Genomic DNA, 20,798 nt, shown 5'->3' on the forward strand with positions numbered 1-20,798 from the left:
ATATCACTATAAAAATGCACAATCCTCTCTGTCTACTCATGACATAAATGGAAAAAGCTAAAACTTCATCCAGGTTTTACTGATAAGGCCGATTCTCTATTCAGCTTTATCTTACAGTTTGTTTTTAATGGCTGGTAAATGGTTGCAGAATCATTAAAGGTTGGTTAACCTTCTCAGTCTAATTTTGACCTACAAGATACTTAATTTAATCATTCCCCCATAGAAAAGGATTGAATCATTACATGCAGACATGTGGTGATGGCCATATTACATTAGATCTTCATTAACTCAAGTTAATAATGGCTTTGTACTAATGGAAACCTCCCCTTACTCCTAATTTTTTTCTCCCCAAGTTGGAGAGCTCACTTAGTGAATACTCTGCATCCGATGCTAGACATAAGACTAATTGTTGATGGGAAGATTAAATACTGAAAAGCAGGATAAAATGCACAACATTTCCTATTTTTTTCTTCCCGAAGAGTGTCCTGATATCAGTTTTCTTCCCCACAGAGCTTGGGAATCTCATGCCCTCCTCCCAGTAGGAAGAGCTCACCCTTCAAGTGGTTTCATCCATTGCAATGAGGTCTCAGGAACAGAAGGACAGCACACTAGAAAAGCCACCAGTGACCCCCAGTTAGTTTTACTGGCCATAACTGGGGTGGCCAGTAGCAGTCGAAACAGCACAGCAAGGAGCTCCACATGGGCACATTTACCTTGCCAGGAAATAGGAGTTTGAGAATGGTGTTTGGAGAACTGCTGTAGTGTTTAAGATTAAAACATCTCAGTGAACAGACTTGTATCCTCCAGTTAAGAAAACACAACGTATTCAATAGGTGATCTGAAGAACTTTCACACATTCATTGTTAAGGGTTTCAAATGAAAACTTTGGAGCCATTCATGAAAGGTGCTGAGTGGATTTACACAGGTAAAAAGGAATGTGTGCCAGACATCGAGATGAAAGAAGTGCCTGAAACTCTACTGCAGATGTAATAAATTGCAAATATACTTAAAATAAACTGCATCCCACATGCTCTAGATAGAAAACTAAATAAAAACAGCACTTTCCTTACAAATGACATTCCTTCAGTCATAACTGATAGCTACTGTCATTATCTTTCACTATTACTTCTGTAATCATTGGCAAATTTTGACCTTTCAAGCAGCTAACCTAATTCATAAAGGATGCCACTTCCTAATTAGCGGAGACATCAGATTCTCAGCCTCAAACAAGGCAAGAGTCAACCTAATGAGAATCAAGAGAGTGAGCAGGACTGGAGAGATGACTGAGCGAGATGAAGAGGCTGCTGTCACCTGGAACTGAAATAACACCTTCTTATTGTTAAAAATTAAATATCTCAGGAGAGAAAAGGCAGCGAGGCAGCATACACATGGGCATGGTGAGACTGGAAGAGAACTCGGGTACAGCAGCCTGCAGCCCGCTGAGACCCTGCGTGCTGCAGAGAAGTAACAGAAATGAAGTTTCAAGATGGGCAAAAGCAGATTCAGCCTCTGAGCAAATAGTTCTGACTGCATAAATTGATGAGCCTCAGCTCGGCTGAGCTCCTGCAGATGAATCCTCTTGATTCCCAGTGGCGAATTCAAAAAATGGAGAGAGCATGACTTAGGACAAGATATCCTGAACATCACCGCCGAACTGCGCTCACAAGTACGGGCAGGATTCATGCCTAACTGGAGACAAGTGCAATTAGTGAAATCATGCAGACCCAGCTGCACAAAACCTCGGACTTAACACATTTTTCACGAGGCTTGAAGCCAACCCTTGAATTTTGACAATATAATGTAACATTATAGGCTACAAACATAATATAGTACAATGTAATATAACATATATACTATAATATATATAACACTATGTTATTTGTAACTGCTGGTTAAAAGGAGGCAGACAGTGGACTATTGCAGGGTTGTAACTCCCTTCTAGAATAATCTCAGAACATGATTTCGAAATTTTTTTGCTTTACATCAACTTGACCATTTTTTCTGGAGGGAAAAACCATCAGTCTGGGGATTTGCATTTTTTTTTTCTCACCTACAGCCCTATAATTCACTTCCTTGCTCTTGGGACTAGATGCTTCTGAGAAGGAAATTAAGAGACCAGATTTCATAACCACCCACCTCGAAACAAAATGGGAAGCACTACCACATGTGTCTGCAGAAAAACAATTTCTTACCTTACAATTGTGCTTGGCTGAGCAAAAGAACTTCAAAAAGAATATTGTGTATCCTAAGTCTGTGTGTAATGTGTGAGAGAAGAGAGCCCGGCTGGATAAAGCCATTTTTAATAGTAGATGAAGTAGCACCTCCCAAGCTGCATCGATACATGTGTGATGAAGCCAGAAGGAATGTGACCAACTTGGGATGAGCTCTGGGATGACCAGGAAAGCCTGTTGAGACCTACTCTGGCTCTTGAAGATTTTACCTTTGCAGGATGTCTCTGAAACACACAGCATTTGCATTATTATTTCCAGGGCTACCAGCAGGAACGGGCACTTGGTACAGACCCCGACCTGCCCGTGTCACATCTCCACCAGCATCCACATCAGCCCAGAACCTGGTCAGGCGCTCTGCTGAATTCAAACCTTCTTAAACAGAGAGTATTAAAACCAATCTATCTCCCAGCTGGGAAAATAATATTGAATGTTTTAATTATAAGCAGCACTAAGGAGATTTTGGAATGGTGCGTAATGGAAAAAGGGTTTTCACTTGGTGTGTTCTTCACGTTATAAAAATGAAACGTGTTCCCCTCAGATATCAGGCACTGCTGCTTTCGTTTCCTCTCATGCCACCCAGCAACAGCCGCCGGTTCCCTCGCTGCAAGAACAACCTGCAGGACACCAGGAATCTCCTTATGAATTGCACTATCAGGCTGGAAAAGAGGAAGGAGCCAGAAATGCAGATTTCAAATTCTCCACGTGAATATATGTATACACAAATGCAACTATATGCCTTAAAAAATTAATTTCAGAAGCCTTATATTGCAGTTTAATTTGAAAACTAATTCAGCCTCATAATTGGCTTTCTGTTCAAATCACTGAGGCTAAAGATTTCAATTCTTAATATTCAGATGACTTTCAAGTTTCTGGCCCCATCTGTGCATTAGTCCATGGTGTTAATCTCCGAGGGAATCTCTGCTGGCATAGAAATAAAATAAACAAACTGGGACACTAGTAGAATAATCGGCTTTTAAAATCCTTGTTGGTTTTTTTTTTTTTAATATACTGCTTATTTTTATGAGATTGTTTTTAACTCAATTTGCCACATATAGATTTGGCTCCCAGCTATTAATATTTCATTTTTCACGTGGCATACTGTCAACGATTATTTTCTCAGACTTCCATGAAATCAGGAGGAGATAGGGAAACTTCAAATTACAACATTTCTCCTGTAAGAAATACTAATATTCCCTTATTTTGGAGGACTGTCCATACTCTGCATTCTTTCACACCATTCCCAGGGAGAACTATCCCACCTACACAACTCCATGAGAAAGAAGCAGCTGGATGAAACTCTAGTTTAGGAGAAAGCACTTGGAGTTTCTCTATTGACTTGAAAGGGACCAAGATGTATCCAGAGAGTTAGTGAAGTGGAATGGATGAATGGGAATGGAAAAGGCCAGTCTGACAGGAACAAATTGTTTCAGAGAGATGTGTTAATTTTTGACAATCTTTCTGTTAAAACAAAATAGATACAACCCTGAGCAAAGCACTCGAGTCGCTGCAGAGCATTTCACATTGACCTTTTCAGAACTGAATGCTTCAGTTAAGTAAGACATCCACATCCTACCGTAAGGTACATTTTGTGGTGGTTATATCAAAACTAAGCTTCTGCAGTGACCAAAATAATCCTTCTCCCTCACATTTTTGTTCTGTGATTAAATTACCTTTTTTTTTTTTTTTACATTTAAGCATGTTCATTCTATCTTATTGAGCAATTTTCTGGAAACTGTAGGCTTTCTTTTGAAACAGCACTCCCCACAGACACCCCTGGGATGCACAAGGGCTGGGCTCATCGCAGTAACTGCTGTTGTACAGGAGGGAAAACCCAACCCAAAGCCCAGCTCCTCTCTGGTTTAAGGCGGTGGATTTTGCGTAGATTTTGCTCAGACATGGATTTGAAAGGGCAGCGGAGCCCTCGCAGGGCGGGCAGCGTTGGGCAGCCAAGCTCTCCCGCCTTATCAGCGCCTGGAAGGCAAGTTCTGCAGCTCCGGGAGAACTTTGCTGATTAAGGCTGCCAGAGGGACCAGGGGAATTTCAGCTCGAGCTTGCAGCTGCATTTTTAAAACTTGGCTGTGTTCTTCGTGTAGAGGCAGAGTTCAAAGAGGCAGAACATTATTTGATATGAGTAAAACACGGTCTTTTAAGATATACTTTCAAACAGTGGTGCGTTAAATCAAAACAACTCATGGAGGGGGAGAGAAAGGAAGAACGATGGTCCTGTGGAAAAGAAAATCCTGCATCACTATTGCTGTTCCACATTTTTGGAAGGGCCTGTATTTACACATTTAAATTGTCTGGCTGCATGACCTTAGGCCAGATAAACAAAAAAATGCATTAAAATGTTTTTCAGAGAGCATGAGAAGAGGAAAAAGAAACGCAATTCAGTCTAAGAGCCAGCAGACACTTAGGGTTGTGAAGGGGCCAGGCTGTGACACACGTGTTCACACTACAGAGAACTTCACACGAATGAGCTCCTGATTTCAAGAACACTATGCTACACTGTGAGACACTATTTCAATTAAGCTATTATAATCTTAACCAGCAACAACAACCTATTATAATTAATAATACTTGATGATTTCTTTTCTATTCCTGTCAAGGGCTGCTTCAAGGTGACTCGCACACCGCAGAGAGCACACGCTCCTCGGAAACCCCGGCAGCCTGAGTGCTCTGCAGTCTGGGAAGCCCCTTCACTTAAACCCCATCAGGCTGTCTCTAATGAGCCTCTTCACATTCCTGCCAATTCCTCCAGCTCTTGGACAATCCCCTTTTAAAGGATATTTGTATTTTAGGCTAAAGCAAAGTTGCTTCTTCCATGGGAGGCTAAGTGTCCAGCAATATCACACTGTGCCGCGGGTTGGAGCGCACTTCCTTCCCACGTTCCCATTTTCTGGGTTCACTCTACCTCCTTTTGGTTTATTCACACAGAGTCGGTCGGTCACATCTTCCTTGGCCGCCCTCCATCCCCTGCCATGGCCAGGCACAATTTCAGCAGTCCCGCAGGGCTGGAGAGCAGGTGCGGTGCTCCCTTCCAGCTCGCTGCATCCCGCCTGCTGGGAGGGGACGTGGTGCAGCATCCTCTGGAGCCACATCCCAACCCATGCCCCAACACCGCCACTTTGTCCCGCACCCCGGGGTGTCCAGTGACAGCTCCGCAGGGACCCTTCCTGGTCGCTTTGAATGGGATCTGCTCCACTGATCCTGCAAAGTCTTATGGGGGCTTTCCCTGCAGCTCAAGGTCACTGTGCCCTGTGCTCAACAGCATATTTTTGATGGTTTTGCTCTGCTAAATTTCCATGGGTAGAGCTTGAGTTCCATATGTCCTTTTTTTTTTTTTTTTTCCCCTTAAATTTTTAATCTGGGCAAAATTCCTACTGACTTCAAACAGTCATCGGCTGCTCACAACAGCTGCCCTCAGAGTCAGCATTTATTTGGGATACTCTAATACTCTCGCTACTTTTCTCATAAGAGGTGTGCAGAATTATTAAGAACATTGCAGATACTGTGGTAATCGAATAATACTGCATTTTCAATCACGGCCATTATAAATGGGCATATGGAAGATGTGAGAAATAACAATTGTACAGGATATCCAGGGAAGCATTTTCAGTCCTCAGGCACAGTTCAATAGCAATGAACAGTGGAAAATGAATGCTGAACTCCTGTAATATATAATGAGATTTTTTAGTTTGCTTGAAGCAAATCTGTACTTTATACACGGATATACGCACATATGCATATATATATTTACAGATGCATATAAATACATAACATACTCTTATATGAACACATTCTGCAGTTACCTCTAAAAGTGTGCAATGTGTTTCATTTGCTGACCATTGCCACAAATGATCCTGAATTCTGCCCGTGTATTTTTTCCCCTTGTAAAGGTTGGTGTGGTATCTCCTTAGTTATTGTAATATTCTGAAGCATCTTGAACGATAAAAAAGTTTCCAAATCCCTGCAAGATCTGTGCTTAGCTAAATACATCATCTAGACTTGTACCTACAGAAAACAGGGGTTCGTAACTTTGAGGCAAAGGAGGAGCGCGCAGACATCCACAGTAACTCTACGACCTCTCTATCACTTTCTCAAAGACACAACATAATGTTTATTGTCAAGTACATGGAATGAGGGCCTCAGATACCTAAATTCCCAGGAGGGTCTACAAAAGCAAAGAACAGAAGCTCAATACTAATATAAACCTTTAAAAGAATAACGATTAAACAGGACAGAGGGGAAAAAAAAAAACCCAACACATCAAAGACAAATGTAATTGCTTTTGAATAAAACCAGATTGCTTTCTACCTACCTGCCTTAAAGGCAAGCACTCCAGCCTGGGATACAGAATACCAGAAATCACTGGTAGAAGCAGAGGCACAAGTATTTTGTAGGCAAAGTTATCCTATTCTGATTTAATAGCTCAAAGGCTTATCTGGATTTCAGACAAGAGGATGCAATTTACTGCTTGTTTGACACAAATGAGCAGAGCCAGTTACAACATTTGGGAACACTTTGAATATTGATCTGACCTAGAGTAAGATGTAAGAAATTTGATTTTCTACAGAAATGTTGTATCAATTGTCAAACCTTCCTATGCCCCAAAGTGGCCTTCAAATAGAAGCGGGATAATCCTCCAGGAGGATGTCACTAGAGCCATCAGCTCAGGGACTTCTTGTGTCCCTTCTGCCGAGCAGAATCGGGATCCACACTTTGTCACCACCTGGAGCATCTCAGGAAGAGAGCTGTACCTATTCTTTCCTCAAAAATAATGTCATGCTCTGTCCCCAGTACATGTCACCCCAGCAGCCCATTCCCCACAATGCTGAAAGACAATCAATCAGGACTGAGAATCACCTTGTTAAAAATAGTGGCCACCGGAGACTTTCCTATGACACCTCAGGCAGCAGAGAAGCCGTGATAAATGTTTGCTGACACAAAACAAAGTCACGCGGTGCTTAACCCCTCGGCTGGCAAACAACTGAGGATAAAATTTATCTTAGAAAAATCGCCCTCTGATTTCAGGAGACTTCCAATTGTACTGGTAACAGTTTTTACAGCACAATTTCTGTTTAAAAAACTAAGACACTCACATTAGTTATGCTCAGCAATAAGCTAAAATAAACCTGCTACCATATTGGAAACTGCACAGTTACACCACACTTAAATAACAAATCAACAATATAGCTGAAAACATTAAAGACCCTTATAAGTGTGACTTTTTAAGCATATGAACATGTTCAAATAAAAATAATCACTTGTATTCTGTGTACAGCTTACACTCTCACTAATTTTTCACCCATAAATTTTCTGAAGCTCTGCTTCAGGTTTTTCCCCATTTCACCCTCTGTACGAAAAGTCTATGGGGACGGAGGACGGGCCAGCAATTTCAGTGGGAATATTCTCACTTCAATAGTTTTGCATCAGCCTCCAAATAAGAAAGTATTTTCTTCACACCTTGGGACACAGACTCCATTGGAGTCTGACTGGGAGCCAGATATTGAGTTTGCAAATGACTGGATTAAATATCAAGGAGTCAGATATTCATCTGCACTTTCTCTGCATCCAGAGATACTAGCCAGATTGTTCTCACCTCTATCAGTCTTCAACAAAGCGCCAGCAAGAGCAAACCTCTCCCACACTCCCCCTATTTCAAGAGGAGGCAAAGCCACCACGTCAGATTAATGTTTGAAAGGTGGTGATAACTTTAAGACTTTTTTATAACGGTACCTGGTTTAGAGCCTTCATCAACAGATCCATTATAGACTTGGTTTATAAACTCCGGTCTGTTGTCATTCATATCAATCACATAGATGTAAAGGTCAATAGGATTCTCCACCTTGTTTCCATTCATATCCACTGCATGAGCCCGGAGCTGGGAATAAGCACAATAAAAGCATAATATCAGCAATTGGATTTGTTGCAGAATGAGAGACCATGTTTTGTGAGAATTGACTTCACCTCATAAATACTTTCTCAAAATTGAACTGAGTGGGCATCTAATTCCAGCAGAAAGCAGTGATGTGGCTTCCATCTAGACTCCACACACAGGCAGTTTTTCAAGGCTTCACATAATATTGAAATAATATTTTAAAATAGCAATTGTCAGTGGAAACAGTTAAACTCTGGTGTAGCGATGTTATCTCCTTCACTGCTAACAGACCACTACATTTTGATTTTTAAGATGTGGTGAACCTTGCCTGATAATCTGAAAAGCAAATTTTGCTTAGTTCCAAGCACAGTGAGGAAATGAGTTTGACTTAAGAGGTTTCTTATGGGAACCTTCAGTCTTTCATAACCACAATAGCAGAGATTAATAAGCGAAGAGATTTCAGAATGACATTAGTATTGTTTATTCTTTGTTTAATCATGGTCTCTAGGAACAGCAACAACTACCAACACCACTGCATTATGCACCAAAACACATTAAAAAAGTCCCTTTCCTTCAAATGATGGGACTCTCCGTGGCATTAAGAATGAAATGTTTTTCTCAGGCTTGACTAAAATATCCAGTGTTGCAGCATTACAATAACCAGAGCCACAGTGTTGAGTCCTCAGTTAAACTGAAACCGTGGCTTTATCTTATTAGTAATAACCATCAGCAATAATGCTCGAGAACAAGAGCATCTGTTTTCTGAACAAAAGGGACAGATACAGCATGTCAAAATGAGTAATTAATAAAACAAAGCAATCAACAATAGTCTGGAACAATCAGTAATCAGGTGAAAAAAATGGGTAGCTCTCTCATTAAAGGGAACAGATGGCTACTCTAACTGGCGTGTGCACTGAGCGGAGCTGCCGGTGCTGGAAAACAGAGACAAGCGAGGAAAGGGCTGCTTGACCCTGCCGATGCATAGGGGCAAGTGCTGCAGACCCCGTTTGTCACCTTTCTTCACTTCGGCACCAGGGAGCATTGCTGAACCTCCACGGAAACGGGGGCTGGTGCTCAGGAGGACTGCGGGACACCCTGCGAGGCTGGCGGGGTGACGGACTGACAGACGGAGCCTTCAGAGGACGCTGGCTTGGTGCAAGGGCTGGGAGAGTGGGGCTGACGGACAGGGACCTGCCCACCGCCCCTCATGCACGTTGCCACACACCAGCTTGTGCCTTCTAAGGGACCGAGGGCTCTGGTCCCCCCCAGCAGCTCCCCAGGCCATGGGGATGCCACTGGGAGCCAGAGCTCTGGTGCCAAGGAGGTCTCGAGCTCCTCTGATGCATGACAAATAAATGTGCTAATTGCATTAGTGCCAGCTTCTGTCTTTCGCTCTCGCTGTGCCGTGATTGATGCGGCTTTCTCCTTCATGTACGGTGTTCAGAAGTCCAGAGCTTAACAAAAGAAACTGCACGCTATTAAGATGGGCTGGATTAACATTTAATCAAGCAAAGAGAACAAACTGCCACGTGAAATGAGCTGGGAGAAAAACATTTTTTTAAAGGAAGTTAAGCAGCCCTTTTCCTTTAAAGACTGAAGAAATATGGCTTTGTTTGCAACACGGGATGTACCATTTGTATTGCACGACTTGCGATGCTCTTAATATCTGCATTTCTTGCCTGCATACAAACCGCTTTGACTCCCACCTGTTGAGCCATCCTTCATCACGTCAGACATGGCAATTCAATAACTTTACCAGTCAGAGGTCAGACTGCCTTTGAAAAAAAAGTAATTCGGAGCTAAAATTAAAGTTATTATCTTCAAACTGAGGCAGCACTGGGCTCTCTCTTGCTGCATTTCCAGCAGCGGAAACGGTTCCATTCAGAGATAAAGCAGAGAGCAAATCTGGTATCTTCCCTCTCAGATCTGACTCTCTCCCCAGAAATTTTTAATTACATTTGATAGCTTTTGTTTGAAATCTCCAGGAGTAAGGGATTTCTCAGCAATGCACATCTATCTGCTTGTTGCACTCACTAAGCACATGTACCCATGAAAGAGTTACCTCTTGCACTCAAGGAAAAAAAAATATTCAATAAGCAAGACTGCAGAAATCTCATCAAAGCTGCGGTGACGAGCACAAGTGTCACCTGAGCTCTGGAAGGGAGGACAGTGCCTGGGGGCACTGGTGTGGGCACTGGTGTCCCAACTAACAGCTTTTGGGTGGCTAAGACAGCACCCGCTGCCCAAGCCCAGCCCAGCAAACCCTGCGCCTCTGTGTCCCGGAATGCGCCGGTGTCTGGGTGTCTGTAGCTGCTCTTTGCTCCCAACGCAGCCGGTACTGCTGCCCTTCTGCACACTCCTCTGCTCGCTCCTGCTTCTCTTTTGCCTCACATCCAATAAACTTCTTTTTTTTTCTTTTTCCTCTTGGGCTTGCTTGCATTCTTTCAACAATTCTCATGTGCCGAAACCTCCGTATCCTTTCCCAAAACATTGCTGCTCCATGGTCAGTGCCAGCGCAGCAGAGGGAGACAAGAGACTGAATGTCGGCTCGGTGGGAGCTCCTCCTCGTCAGAGCCTGTTCCCAGAGGAGGGAGCAGAGGCAGGACAGACCCTCATGAGGCAGCCTGTCCACTGAGAAACGAGTCCTGTCTCCAAGGCAGAGCAGATACTACATTTCCTTCCCTTAATTCCTTCCTCCCTTACACTCCTGCCCTACTCTTTGCATTAAAGAGGCATCCTCAAGCTGGACAACACGTTTCGTTCTGGAGTTGTCCTTCAGGTGAGAGGCACAGTTTGAGTCCAACGCGGCGCTCCAGGGCTCAGGCTGCCAACTGCTCCCACCTGGGACCAAGAGAGTGTTTGGTGGTAGAATCACAGGTGGGATGGAAAGCAGGCGCATGCGGCACTGGGCAAGGCACAAAAGGTGATGGCTGTGCTCCATCAGACACATGCATCAATTAGAGTTGGAAAAACCACCCCTGAAAAGGCCGGTGAGACCAACCTGGGCCACGGGACAAATACCAGACATGGGTCATGCACGAGTATTCAAGCTGGTGTCTAGCTGCAGACACAGTTAAGAAACATTTATAAAGTTGGTCTGAAATATTTACATTGTCCCCAAGAGGGAGAACATGACAAGAGTAGAGAAGGAATAAATAATATTGAATGCAATACCTTGCAGAGGATTCTGAAAAATTAATACAGGTCCCAGCTAATCTTGAGCTGGTGTATCGCTCTGCTGTACACCAGCCAAGCTGGCTCAATATTCTTTAACAAATATTGCTTAAAAGTATGACAACCATTCCTATCATATTCAGCAGCAGCTACCACAGGTCTCTGAGGTTTTACTACTGACAGTTTCCAGTGTAAATGTAGCTGTTGGCATACAAATGATTCAGTATCATGATTATTGATTACACTGGAGGCTGGTGGTATCTGAAGGTAGTTAGTCAAAGTCAACACAGTGAATTGTGTTAAATATGACTATTACTTATGCACTAATACCACTAATACAAATATACATTATCAATCAGTGACAGAGCCTTAAAGCAATAAGCATACAATGTCATGCCTAATTTGTGTGCTCTTAATTGTGATTAAAAGTTCAAATTAGAGAACTGTGACACAAATGGCTAGCATTACTCACTAGAACTTGGTTCAAAATACTGGAATTAGCTCTTGTATCCCTTAATTTCCAATAATTTTTTGTCTCTTTGTACTTCAAATAACTCCTTTTCAGACTATTACCCACCTGTTCTGCTCCAGCCATTTCTGAGACAGTATTTCATCAGTCTGATGCTGAAGAAATACACGTCTGGGACTGGCTTAGGACTTGCTTCAAAGTTTCTCCATAATGCACATTACTTCAGTATCATAAGCAATTACTGCTTACTGACATGTTTATGTTGATGGCTTTTGAAAACAGAGCTTGAAAAATGTCTTGGAAAACTAACCTGCCAATTTACTATCCCTTGTACTTGCCAGACCCAACTGCAGCTTGATATGAAATTGGTGTCTGGATCAGAAAAGACGCTCGGAGTCACTAATTCTGTCAGCGGAACAAATGGGACTTGGGTAACGCAGCTAAATAAGGGTAAGAGAACTCATGCATATTAAATATTATCACCTGCTGAAACTTGTTTGGCATGCAATGAACATTGGGGCCATGAAGATGACCAGATGGCTGGAGCACGTCTCCTACGAGGACAGGCTGAGAGAGTTGGGTTGTTCAGCCTGGAGAAGAGAAGGCTCTGAGAAGACCTTGTAACAACCTTCCAGTACCTAAAGGGGACCTGCAGGAAAGCTGGAGAGGGACTTTTTACAGGTGCATGTAGTGACAGGACGAGGGGTAATAGCTTTAAACTGAAAGAGGGTAAATTTAAATTGGATATAAGGAATACATTTGTCACCAGGAGGGTGGGAAGACCCTGGCACAGGCTGCCCAGAGAAGCTGTGGATGCCCCATCCATGGGAGTGTTCAAGGTCAGGTTGGACAGGGCTTTAAGCAACTGATCTAGTGGAAGGTGTCCCTGACCAGGGCAGGGGGGCTGGAACTCGATCTTTAAGGTCCCTTCCAACCCAAACCACTCCACGATTCTATGGTTAAGGGCTGACTACAAGGTGAGAAGCAGAAACACACGGCGGCCGCAGCGAGACGGCAGCAAGACGTGGTGCCTGAGCTCGTGCTGGTGCTGGCACTGTGGCCCGAGGCTGTGTTCCCAGACACGGACACCAGAGGTGCTGGAGCAGTTCCCACAGCATCACTCAGCACAACACGTGCATTTCTGCACCACAATGTGGTGTTGGTTAAGTGGCTCCAAAGCCCTTCTCATTTTTCTCTGCTCATTTTTGCAGCTGTCTCTGCGTCTGGGATGTCTGCAAGGTCCCTGGAGACCTGGTACTCTGGTTTGAAATGCAGACAAGAAAAGAGATGAAGCCAAAACACAGCTGAACTTGCGATCACGACCACTGCCAGCTGTGCTGGGGTTAATGCAGGAATGCCAGCACGCACCTGGGCAGCCAGAGTCCCAGAGGCATATGCATTTCTGCATACATCAAACTTGGAATGATCCTCCCTAAAAGTTCAAGAACTATCTTGAAAATGTAGCTTTGCTACAGAACTCTCAATCTAATTAGAATAAATCTGTTTCACCTTAGGGAAAAAGGTAGATTTCATCAGACAAATGGCTTGCTAAATGCGTGGAGAGTTAAAACACTAGTATTTTAAAAATGGCAGTCCTGAAGCGATACAGATAATTATGCATAAGAAAATATGTGTTGAAAATGTGGCAGTTAATGAAACAGAGCTCTTTGTATGTAGCCTCACAAACACTTGCAACTTATATATATATTTTTTTTATAATTAGTTTTTAGATTACCTGGGAATGAAAACAGCAAGGACAACACTTGACATTGATAGAGATGCTGAAAAGACGTCATTCTGTTTAGGGCTGCAGAAACCTGAAGTTCTATAACTGCATCTGTCTTCAGTCAGAGCAGCAAGCCCGTATGGGACAAGAAGCCCATGTCCTACTGGGTAAAAAAGCCCAGAGACCAGGGATGGTGCCTTGCAGCTCCACCAACATCTTCCACCCCAGCTGAAGAGTTAAGCTACCAGTCTAAGCTAAAGAAAACTCTACAGCAGATGTCAAACTGATTTAAAGATGGCCAAACTCCACAGCTCATACCCAAACCTTCACCTCAGTGACTGCTCCTCCAGTGCCCCGTGTAAACCCAGCTCCAAGTCTGTCTTCTCTTTCAATTAGAGACTCAGCTATATTAAGTGTCATAAATGCATCTGCTTCTCTGAAACTTGCAATAGCTGAGATTATTCTCCTTCTGGAAGCTGGCCTAATTTTTTCTAGTTTCTAGGATTTTCCATTCCTACTGTAAGTTTCTGCACTAGTGTTTGGGTCATTGCTTTGTACATGATGTATTTATAAACATTTTGTAAAGGATTATTAAACAAACAATTGATGGTTCAATAAATCATGAGTCCATTACTATTGAGGCTGAAGGTTCTATGACTTAAAATGTTCTCTATCACCTTCTACTGTTCTGCTAAGATTTTCTGTCACTCACTATTGCTGTCTGTGAGCTCCCATAACATACTTATCAGTTATTCACTCTCTATAAACTACATCTTCCTTTAACCCTCAGAATCTGAATATGTTTCTTTACATAGGCATGTTGCTAGTTCATTGTTTCCATAAGGAACAGAAAAGGCTGGAAATCCTGCACCGTGTACGAGGCAGAATTACCCAGTCACCTTTGCCAAGGCGAGAATTCAGTTTACTGTGTCCCAGTAGGTTACAGGGGGAACATGATATGTTATTATGGAGGACAAAATCTTCTTCATCTTATGTTTTTGATGGAGAGTGTCTGACAGTAGACATCACAGTGGCTCCATCAAAAGTGTTAACTTGTGTATTGTATTATTGACTACACTGTTATAATAACCTGGCACTTCTGAAACGGTATCAACAACGCTGAGATGACACACACTCTATCTCCAATACTCCCTTTTCAAAACAACCTCTCTTCATATTTTCCTAGGCACAACAAACAAAATAATTGTTCTTGTTCACAGAGGATAAAATAATTTTCCTTCAGATCCTCTTTTACCCAAGGGAAATCTCTTTTTCCACCCAACTAAAGAGGTAATCTATTTTCTTTATCCTTCTATCCCAGTCCAGAAGCTGTGTCAACATGGTTAACTGGATACCTGATAAAGCTGACAGAATGTGCATCCGGATGGTGCAGTTAGGGGTATGGTGTCAGTGGAAGTGACCCGTACCGTTACACTGACATTACAGCATCCCCGCGAATGGCTATTATGATGCTGATAGACGATACAGAGCAATCCATGAAACAACCTTTCACAGCCATTCCAGGAAAGAACTGGTGCGTAGATGCAGAAAGCGTTGGAAATTTTGCAGGGCTATCGTGCAAGGTGCAACACATTTTTTAGGCAATTTATGGCACTGTATCTGCTATGCAATTATGCTGTGCAATACAGGGCCTAGGATTTATATCAAAACATAATGGCCAATTACACTCTAAGTATTCTGCAGGTAGAACATTTTATGAACTAGGATAGCGTGAGGCACCACTTTTGAGTGTAATTAATCATAATTAATTTCCACATATTTAATATTAGTCTATCTGCATATTTAAAAACGTATCTGACACACCCCCATCATACTGCCTGAACATCTCCTAGTGATTTAAAATGAAAAATGACTATGCCAATTATTGCATGTTTAGCTGCAGTAATGATTCTTAAATTAGTAATTTCCCAAGACGTGCTAATGTAGCGATCGTCTTCTCCTGGTTTTGGGGTGTTCAGTCCCTACAAATTTGCATGGATTTAATAAGCAGTGTGATGCTGCACCACTTTAAATAAATGACTTGGACTTTGTGTCCAAAAAGGACACCAGTTTAATGCTGCTTTGCATTAGTTTGGCTGATTTAGCAAGAGCACATTACACTAAAGGAAAGCAGAAACAAAACCAGCATCTCCATACACACACTCAATTGCTCCTGAGAGTTGTGCTCTTAATTAAGCCAGAGCATCCCTGTGCAAACATCTCCCAGGTCTCTGCTGACATGGGGAGTCAGTCTAAACTGGGAACCGGGCTCTGATTTTGAACAAAACCCCGGTCTCCTCAAAGCTGCGTGTCCCTTCAAGCTTTTGAACCTAGATAAGACTCAAGCTGTTTTATGCTTACATGGTAGGAAGCTCTTTCTTCTCTGTCCATTGGGCGAGTCACATACATCCTGCCAGACACGGGGTCAATGCTGAACACTTCCATCGGCGGCTGGTCGGCTCCCACTCCGGTGATGCTGTATCTGATATGGATCTCTTTGTCCTTATCGGAACGAATCTGAACAAAATAACAAAGACAGCAATCGATAAATTTTCGACAAAAGCCATATGGATGCTTAAACAACTTCAAAGATCGGAGCCTGAGAGCTGCATAAATGTAATACCACTGTCGATTTTGACAAGTGACCTGTGCGCCAAAGGTTTGGGGAAAAGCCAGGAAAAGTGTATTCCACGTATCTTCGGCTATTTTCCTCTTCTTTTCTTCATGATGATTCTTTAGGAATCATTGCAATTCTGTCTTAGATGTGGAAGAATCTACACACACAAAACCACTGTTTACATGTTACTGAAACCCTAGGCTCCTTAAAGTATCCAAATTGTTCAGCCATATCCAGAGTCTCCCAGCCATTAATCACTTCTGAAAACACTGTCTGTAAGCTCCCACACCATGTTCTCAGTGACTGTGGACACAAATACACCCATGAAATTCTAAGAACAGAGCTGTTCGCTCCTTCTTTGTCCAAACCTGATGGCTTGACAATGCAAGGCAGGCAATGCCCGGTGCGACGTCACCACTTCATTTGACTATTAGTTGAGGAAAAGCATGTTTGGCATGTTGCTTTCGAAACCCCTTCCCTCCCATACCTTGAGAACCACATAACAAACCAAATCAGCATGACGAACTACATGAACCTTGGATACAGAGCCGAGAAAATAAAAAAGGGAGGTTAACATGTTGTCCTAGCAACCCTGACTATCTCTTTAAACCCAAATTTAATTTTCTGTTCAAATGCTGAAAGAAGTTCTTACAACAGCATGACTATTCTCAGAAGAAAATGCAAAGTACAAATAAATCACTACCCCCCGAACCACCACAAATCGTCTTGTAAAAGCAGCGTGCATAAATTTTACCCTAACAGGTCTATAAATGCAAGAAAGTAGCGGGAAGGTAATAGAAATCTCCTTGCTGAGTGCATGTTAGCATCTCTGCTACAGCAGCTGTGAGGAGCCTGAGTGGGCTCAGTGGGATGCAGGAGGTCTGTGCACCCACCAAAACAGCCCCAAATTTGGGGAGCAAAGGTGGTTTCCCAAGGGAAGAGGAGGCTTCGCTTGCCAGGCAAAGGAACTGGGACAGGGCTGTGGGTTGTTCTTGTGTTCCTCCCGCACATGATCGGCCGCTATCTCCTCCTCTCCAGACATGGGAGGCTGGTAAGATGCTGCAAAATAACATCAGATCCCCTGGCTCTGAGAACCTCCTTTGACGCCTTTGTCCAGATTGTTACCAAGTTTGCACACTGTTTTCTTTGCACTGCCTCCGCCAAATACTCTGCTCCTGCTAACGGCTAATAATGTCAGTTATTACTAGACACTGCCAGGATTGATTCGTGCTGCACCTATACTTCTGGCGCTGAAGGTCAGGGAATAGAGACAGTTTCATCTGTCTTCTCTCTACAGGATTCACTGCTTGTTTAGGCTTTTAGTACCAAGGAAAACTGATTTGACTTACACTAGTGTAATCATTTAAAAGAGGTACTGGGGACACTGTCAAAGTGCCCTCATGCTGCACACAACGGTTTATACAGGTTTTTGTGGGCCCAGTGGGTATTTGTAATATGGACCTAAGCAGACAGGTATTAATCCAATTTTCATTAGCAAATCCGTGGGTGAAAAAGAGGATATTAAAATCAAGCTTTGCTTGCACAACTGTGGCTTTAATGACGGCAACCGAGTCACCAGTTCAATAACTGAAATTCACAGTCCCCATTTTCAGAAAGTCAGCTTCCATGCTGCCAGGTAGAAAGGGCTGAACACTGAATGTCTGTGCAAATGTATAGCTCAAGTCAGGGAGTTCAAGCTCTAACCTGTTACGTACACATTTTTAAATAGGCTTAATGTAAGTGAAAATGTAGGAAGCCACTGCTGCACCTGTAAGCTCTGAGGTGGGGTTCCCAGTTTGGCTCAACCACGGCTGCAACTGGAGCACAAGTACCAAACAACAAACCAGTTCCAAGGAACTAAGATGAAAGCAATTTTAACTTGAATCATGGAAGAGGAGAGTCTGTTAGTTCTTTGCGGACATTTTTCTGCTCTATTTCCTGTTGCATACAGTACCCAGATGCCATCGTGATAGAAGCATTAGAAATGCATAGAGAGAGACAGAAACAGGGAAAAGGAGCCTGGATTTAAATATTCAGTGCTAAAGGCACTATATTTTATTTTCAGGAAATGCAGATAAACAGCAGCTCTCTAAGAAAGCTATGTACAGTTTAATAAAGTGTATGCTATAGGATGTCCTTGCAGCGCTTTTATTAGCATTAATAGGGTCTAAACTGTCTGTATGTAAATCATTGCAGATCTAGGAGATGAAATATATCATAAGACCCACATGACTTAGCCAATTACAGTAAGAAAAATCCACGAGATAATTATACCGCATTGAGCAAAACAGATAGGGGGAAATATGTTGCAAATATTCAGTGATGACTCATTATTTGTTGTTAATTGCCATCATACTGCAATGGTTTGCCTGTTACTTGTACTTAATTCCATTTCCAGTAAGAATACAAGGACGTGAAGTGTTCAGGAAAAAAGCACGTAAGTAGCAGCACTTGTCACAGAAAGTTGCAAAGACCATTGACAATGAAGCATAGTATGTATTACTACCAAGGAGATATTCATCACACAAAGGCACATGCTTTTTAGACTGGAACATGTAATTTTAGCACTCTTAATGAGATTTAAAAAATTTATTTATTTTTTTTTTTACAGTAATCCTGTAGCATTTTGGCCAAAGGTTTCATTTGCATAATTCCCAGGGTGCAATTTAGTAAATCTCATAGAGAAGCTAAGAACATTATCTGGATACAATGTAAGGTTTAATTCTTTTGTTGAAACCGTTCCTGGAGCAGTTTACAATAATAATAATAAAAATAATAATGATGATAATAATGATGAAACCTCTATTCTTAAGGAGCTCACCAGATCAGGAGAAAAAATTACTAGCTGGGGGAATTTACTGGCTCAGGAGAGAGTTGCTCTCTCATTCATTTATGGCTGGGAAGTGAGAAGACAGTAACACATCTGTATGATAATCTTCTGACTGAAGAACATACACGCCATTTTTTAAATCTTTTTTTTGCATTTATCTTTCCTTTTACAATGCAATCAAGAGTAACGTGGGGTTCTGGGTGTGATGGGTACAGGGTTCCAGATGAGACAGTGTACAGAAAGGGTGGCAGAAGGACAGTATTTCTTCTCTGCATTTATATGTTTTCTACGCAAAGAACCCTTGGAGCTTTGAGTTCCCCAAACACAGGGCACTGTACAACTCTGCGTATGATGATGTGAGCGAGATGAATGACGATGGCTGATGACCACCATAAGAGGGATTTGCTTGTAAAGCAGCTTTTACCCTCTAAAACATCCCTTGGGAGCTTAGATTGGGTTGTTACGTTGGTGAAGGAAAATGTCCCAGACAGAAAGACAATTTACAGTGGAAGATGGAATCCCCTGATCCTGTCCTGTTGTGCAAACATGGGAAATTTCCACACAGGAACCCTGGGATGCTGAATGTCCTCACCTGCACTGACAGGTACAAACAGACCATCTGGGAACCCTGGGACCAGCCACCAAGTCTACTGAGGGGACATGGAATGGAGCCAGACGCTGACCTTGCATTGCCAGAGCTCCGCTTGGCCACGGCAAGGCAGGACACACAGCCTCGCTCCAAAGCAGGGGCCGGGGGGTCTGAGCTGGAAGCATCGATGTACCATCCCAAACGGAGCACAGGGGCTGCAGTCACGCTTCACAACCCTGAACCGCAACACCAAGAGCTTGACTCAGCTCTCGTTTCTCTAGAGTAATCCCAGGAACAGAAGAAATCGGTGCGATTTCACAGATGGGTATTTTCCACTGCAGGTTCCCATATAGTAACTAAGCTGTGTGAAAATTAACGTTACAGCTCTTGAGATAATACAGGGCTAAGCCCTTCAGAGCCGGTTTTCTGCTTCGTAGCGATCTCACATTTAGATGGGCTTGAAAAGCAGCCTGTGGTTGTGACACAGGACTGCATCCTGCTTTTACAGATAAAATCTTAGGGTTTACGCATCTCCATCAGGAGCAACCGGGTAGCTAAACTGTTCCCGCGCGTTTTGCTGAGAAGCAAAATTTCAACAGACGAGCTCCTTTGAGGTACCAGATTTTATCGCTCTGTTTTGCTCCTGTTGATCCATATCCTTCTTGCGCTCTTAGCACTTCCATTTCTCACGCAGGGTTTTGAATTTACGAGCCCTCTCATCCCAGCAGACGCCAAGAAGAACCACAAATCCCCGTTACTCTCAGGGCAATGCAGACTATGGAAAGCTATATGGGCAGCAGACTGGAGGACACCTGTGAGTCCACAAATTACACAGTTTTCGGAGCACGACACCGCCAGAAAAAAGTGGCCCAATGGAGATTGTTTAGCTCTCAGTAAGGGAAATGCCTGGAAGCCCAGGAACTAGGTGTGTAAGGAAAGGCTGAACAAACAGGGACAACTGAGCCTACAGAAGAGAAGACAGGACTGTAACAACACTATTCCTGTACCTAACCACCTGTATTTAGAGGATTTCACTGAGCTGTACACAGTCTGGGTTCTGCCCACCACTGCACTATGGTATATGTAAGTGCCTGGGAACGTATCTAGAGAAAGCAAAGCAGGCCATTTATACACTACCGCATTTTCTATCCACAGAGCAAATTAGAAAAGAAGTTCTCCAACTTGCTCTGCAACAGTATGGAGTTAAGAATGCACTTCAAAAACCAGTTTATTTCCTAAATCTCCCATAGAATACTATGCAACATTTGCACTAACATGACCTGG

The 20,798-nt window shown here is 42.9% G+C and overlaps 1 protein-coding gene across 2 annotated transcripts in view; it reads right to left on the bottom strand.

Moving 5' to 3' along the window:
- Positions 1-20,798, bottom strand: part of CDH4 (cadherin 4) — a 432,434-nt gene that overhangs the window by 82,032 nt on the left and 329,604 nt on the right. For both annotated transcript variants that reach the window (XM_065032403.1, XM_021283285.2), the window contains exons 5-6: positions 15,840-15,995; positions 7,968-8,112 (exon numbers count right to left, since the gene is read on the bottom strand). In XM_065032403.1, coding sequence (XP_064888475.1) covers positions 7,968-8,112; positions 15,840-15,995 — 301 coding nt within the window. The remainder of the gene's footprint in view (positions 1-7,967; positions 8,113-15,839; positions 15,996-20,798) is intronic.

Source organism: Columba livia, chromosome 16 (assembly GCF_036013475.1).
Source record: "Columba livia isolate bColLiv1 breed racing homer chromosome 16, bColLiv1.pat.W.v2, whole genome shotgun sequence".
Lineage (NCBI taxonomy): Eukaryota > Metazoa > Chordata > Aves > Columbiformes > Columbidae > Columba > Columba livia.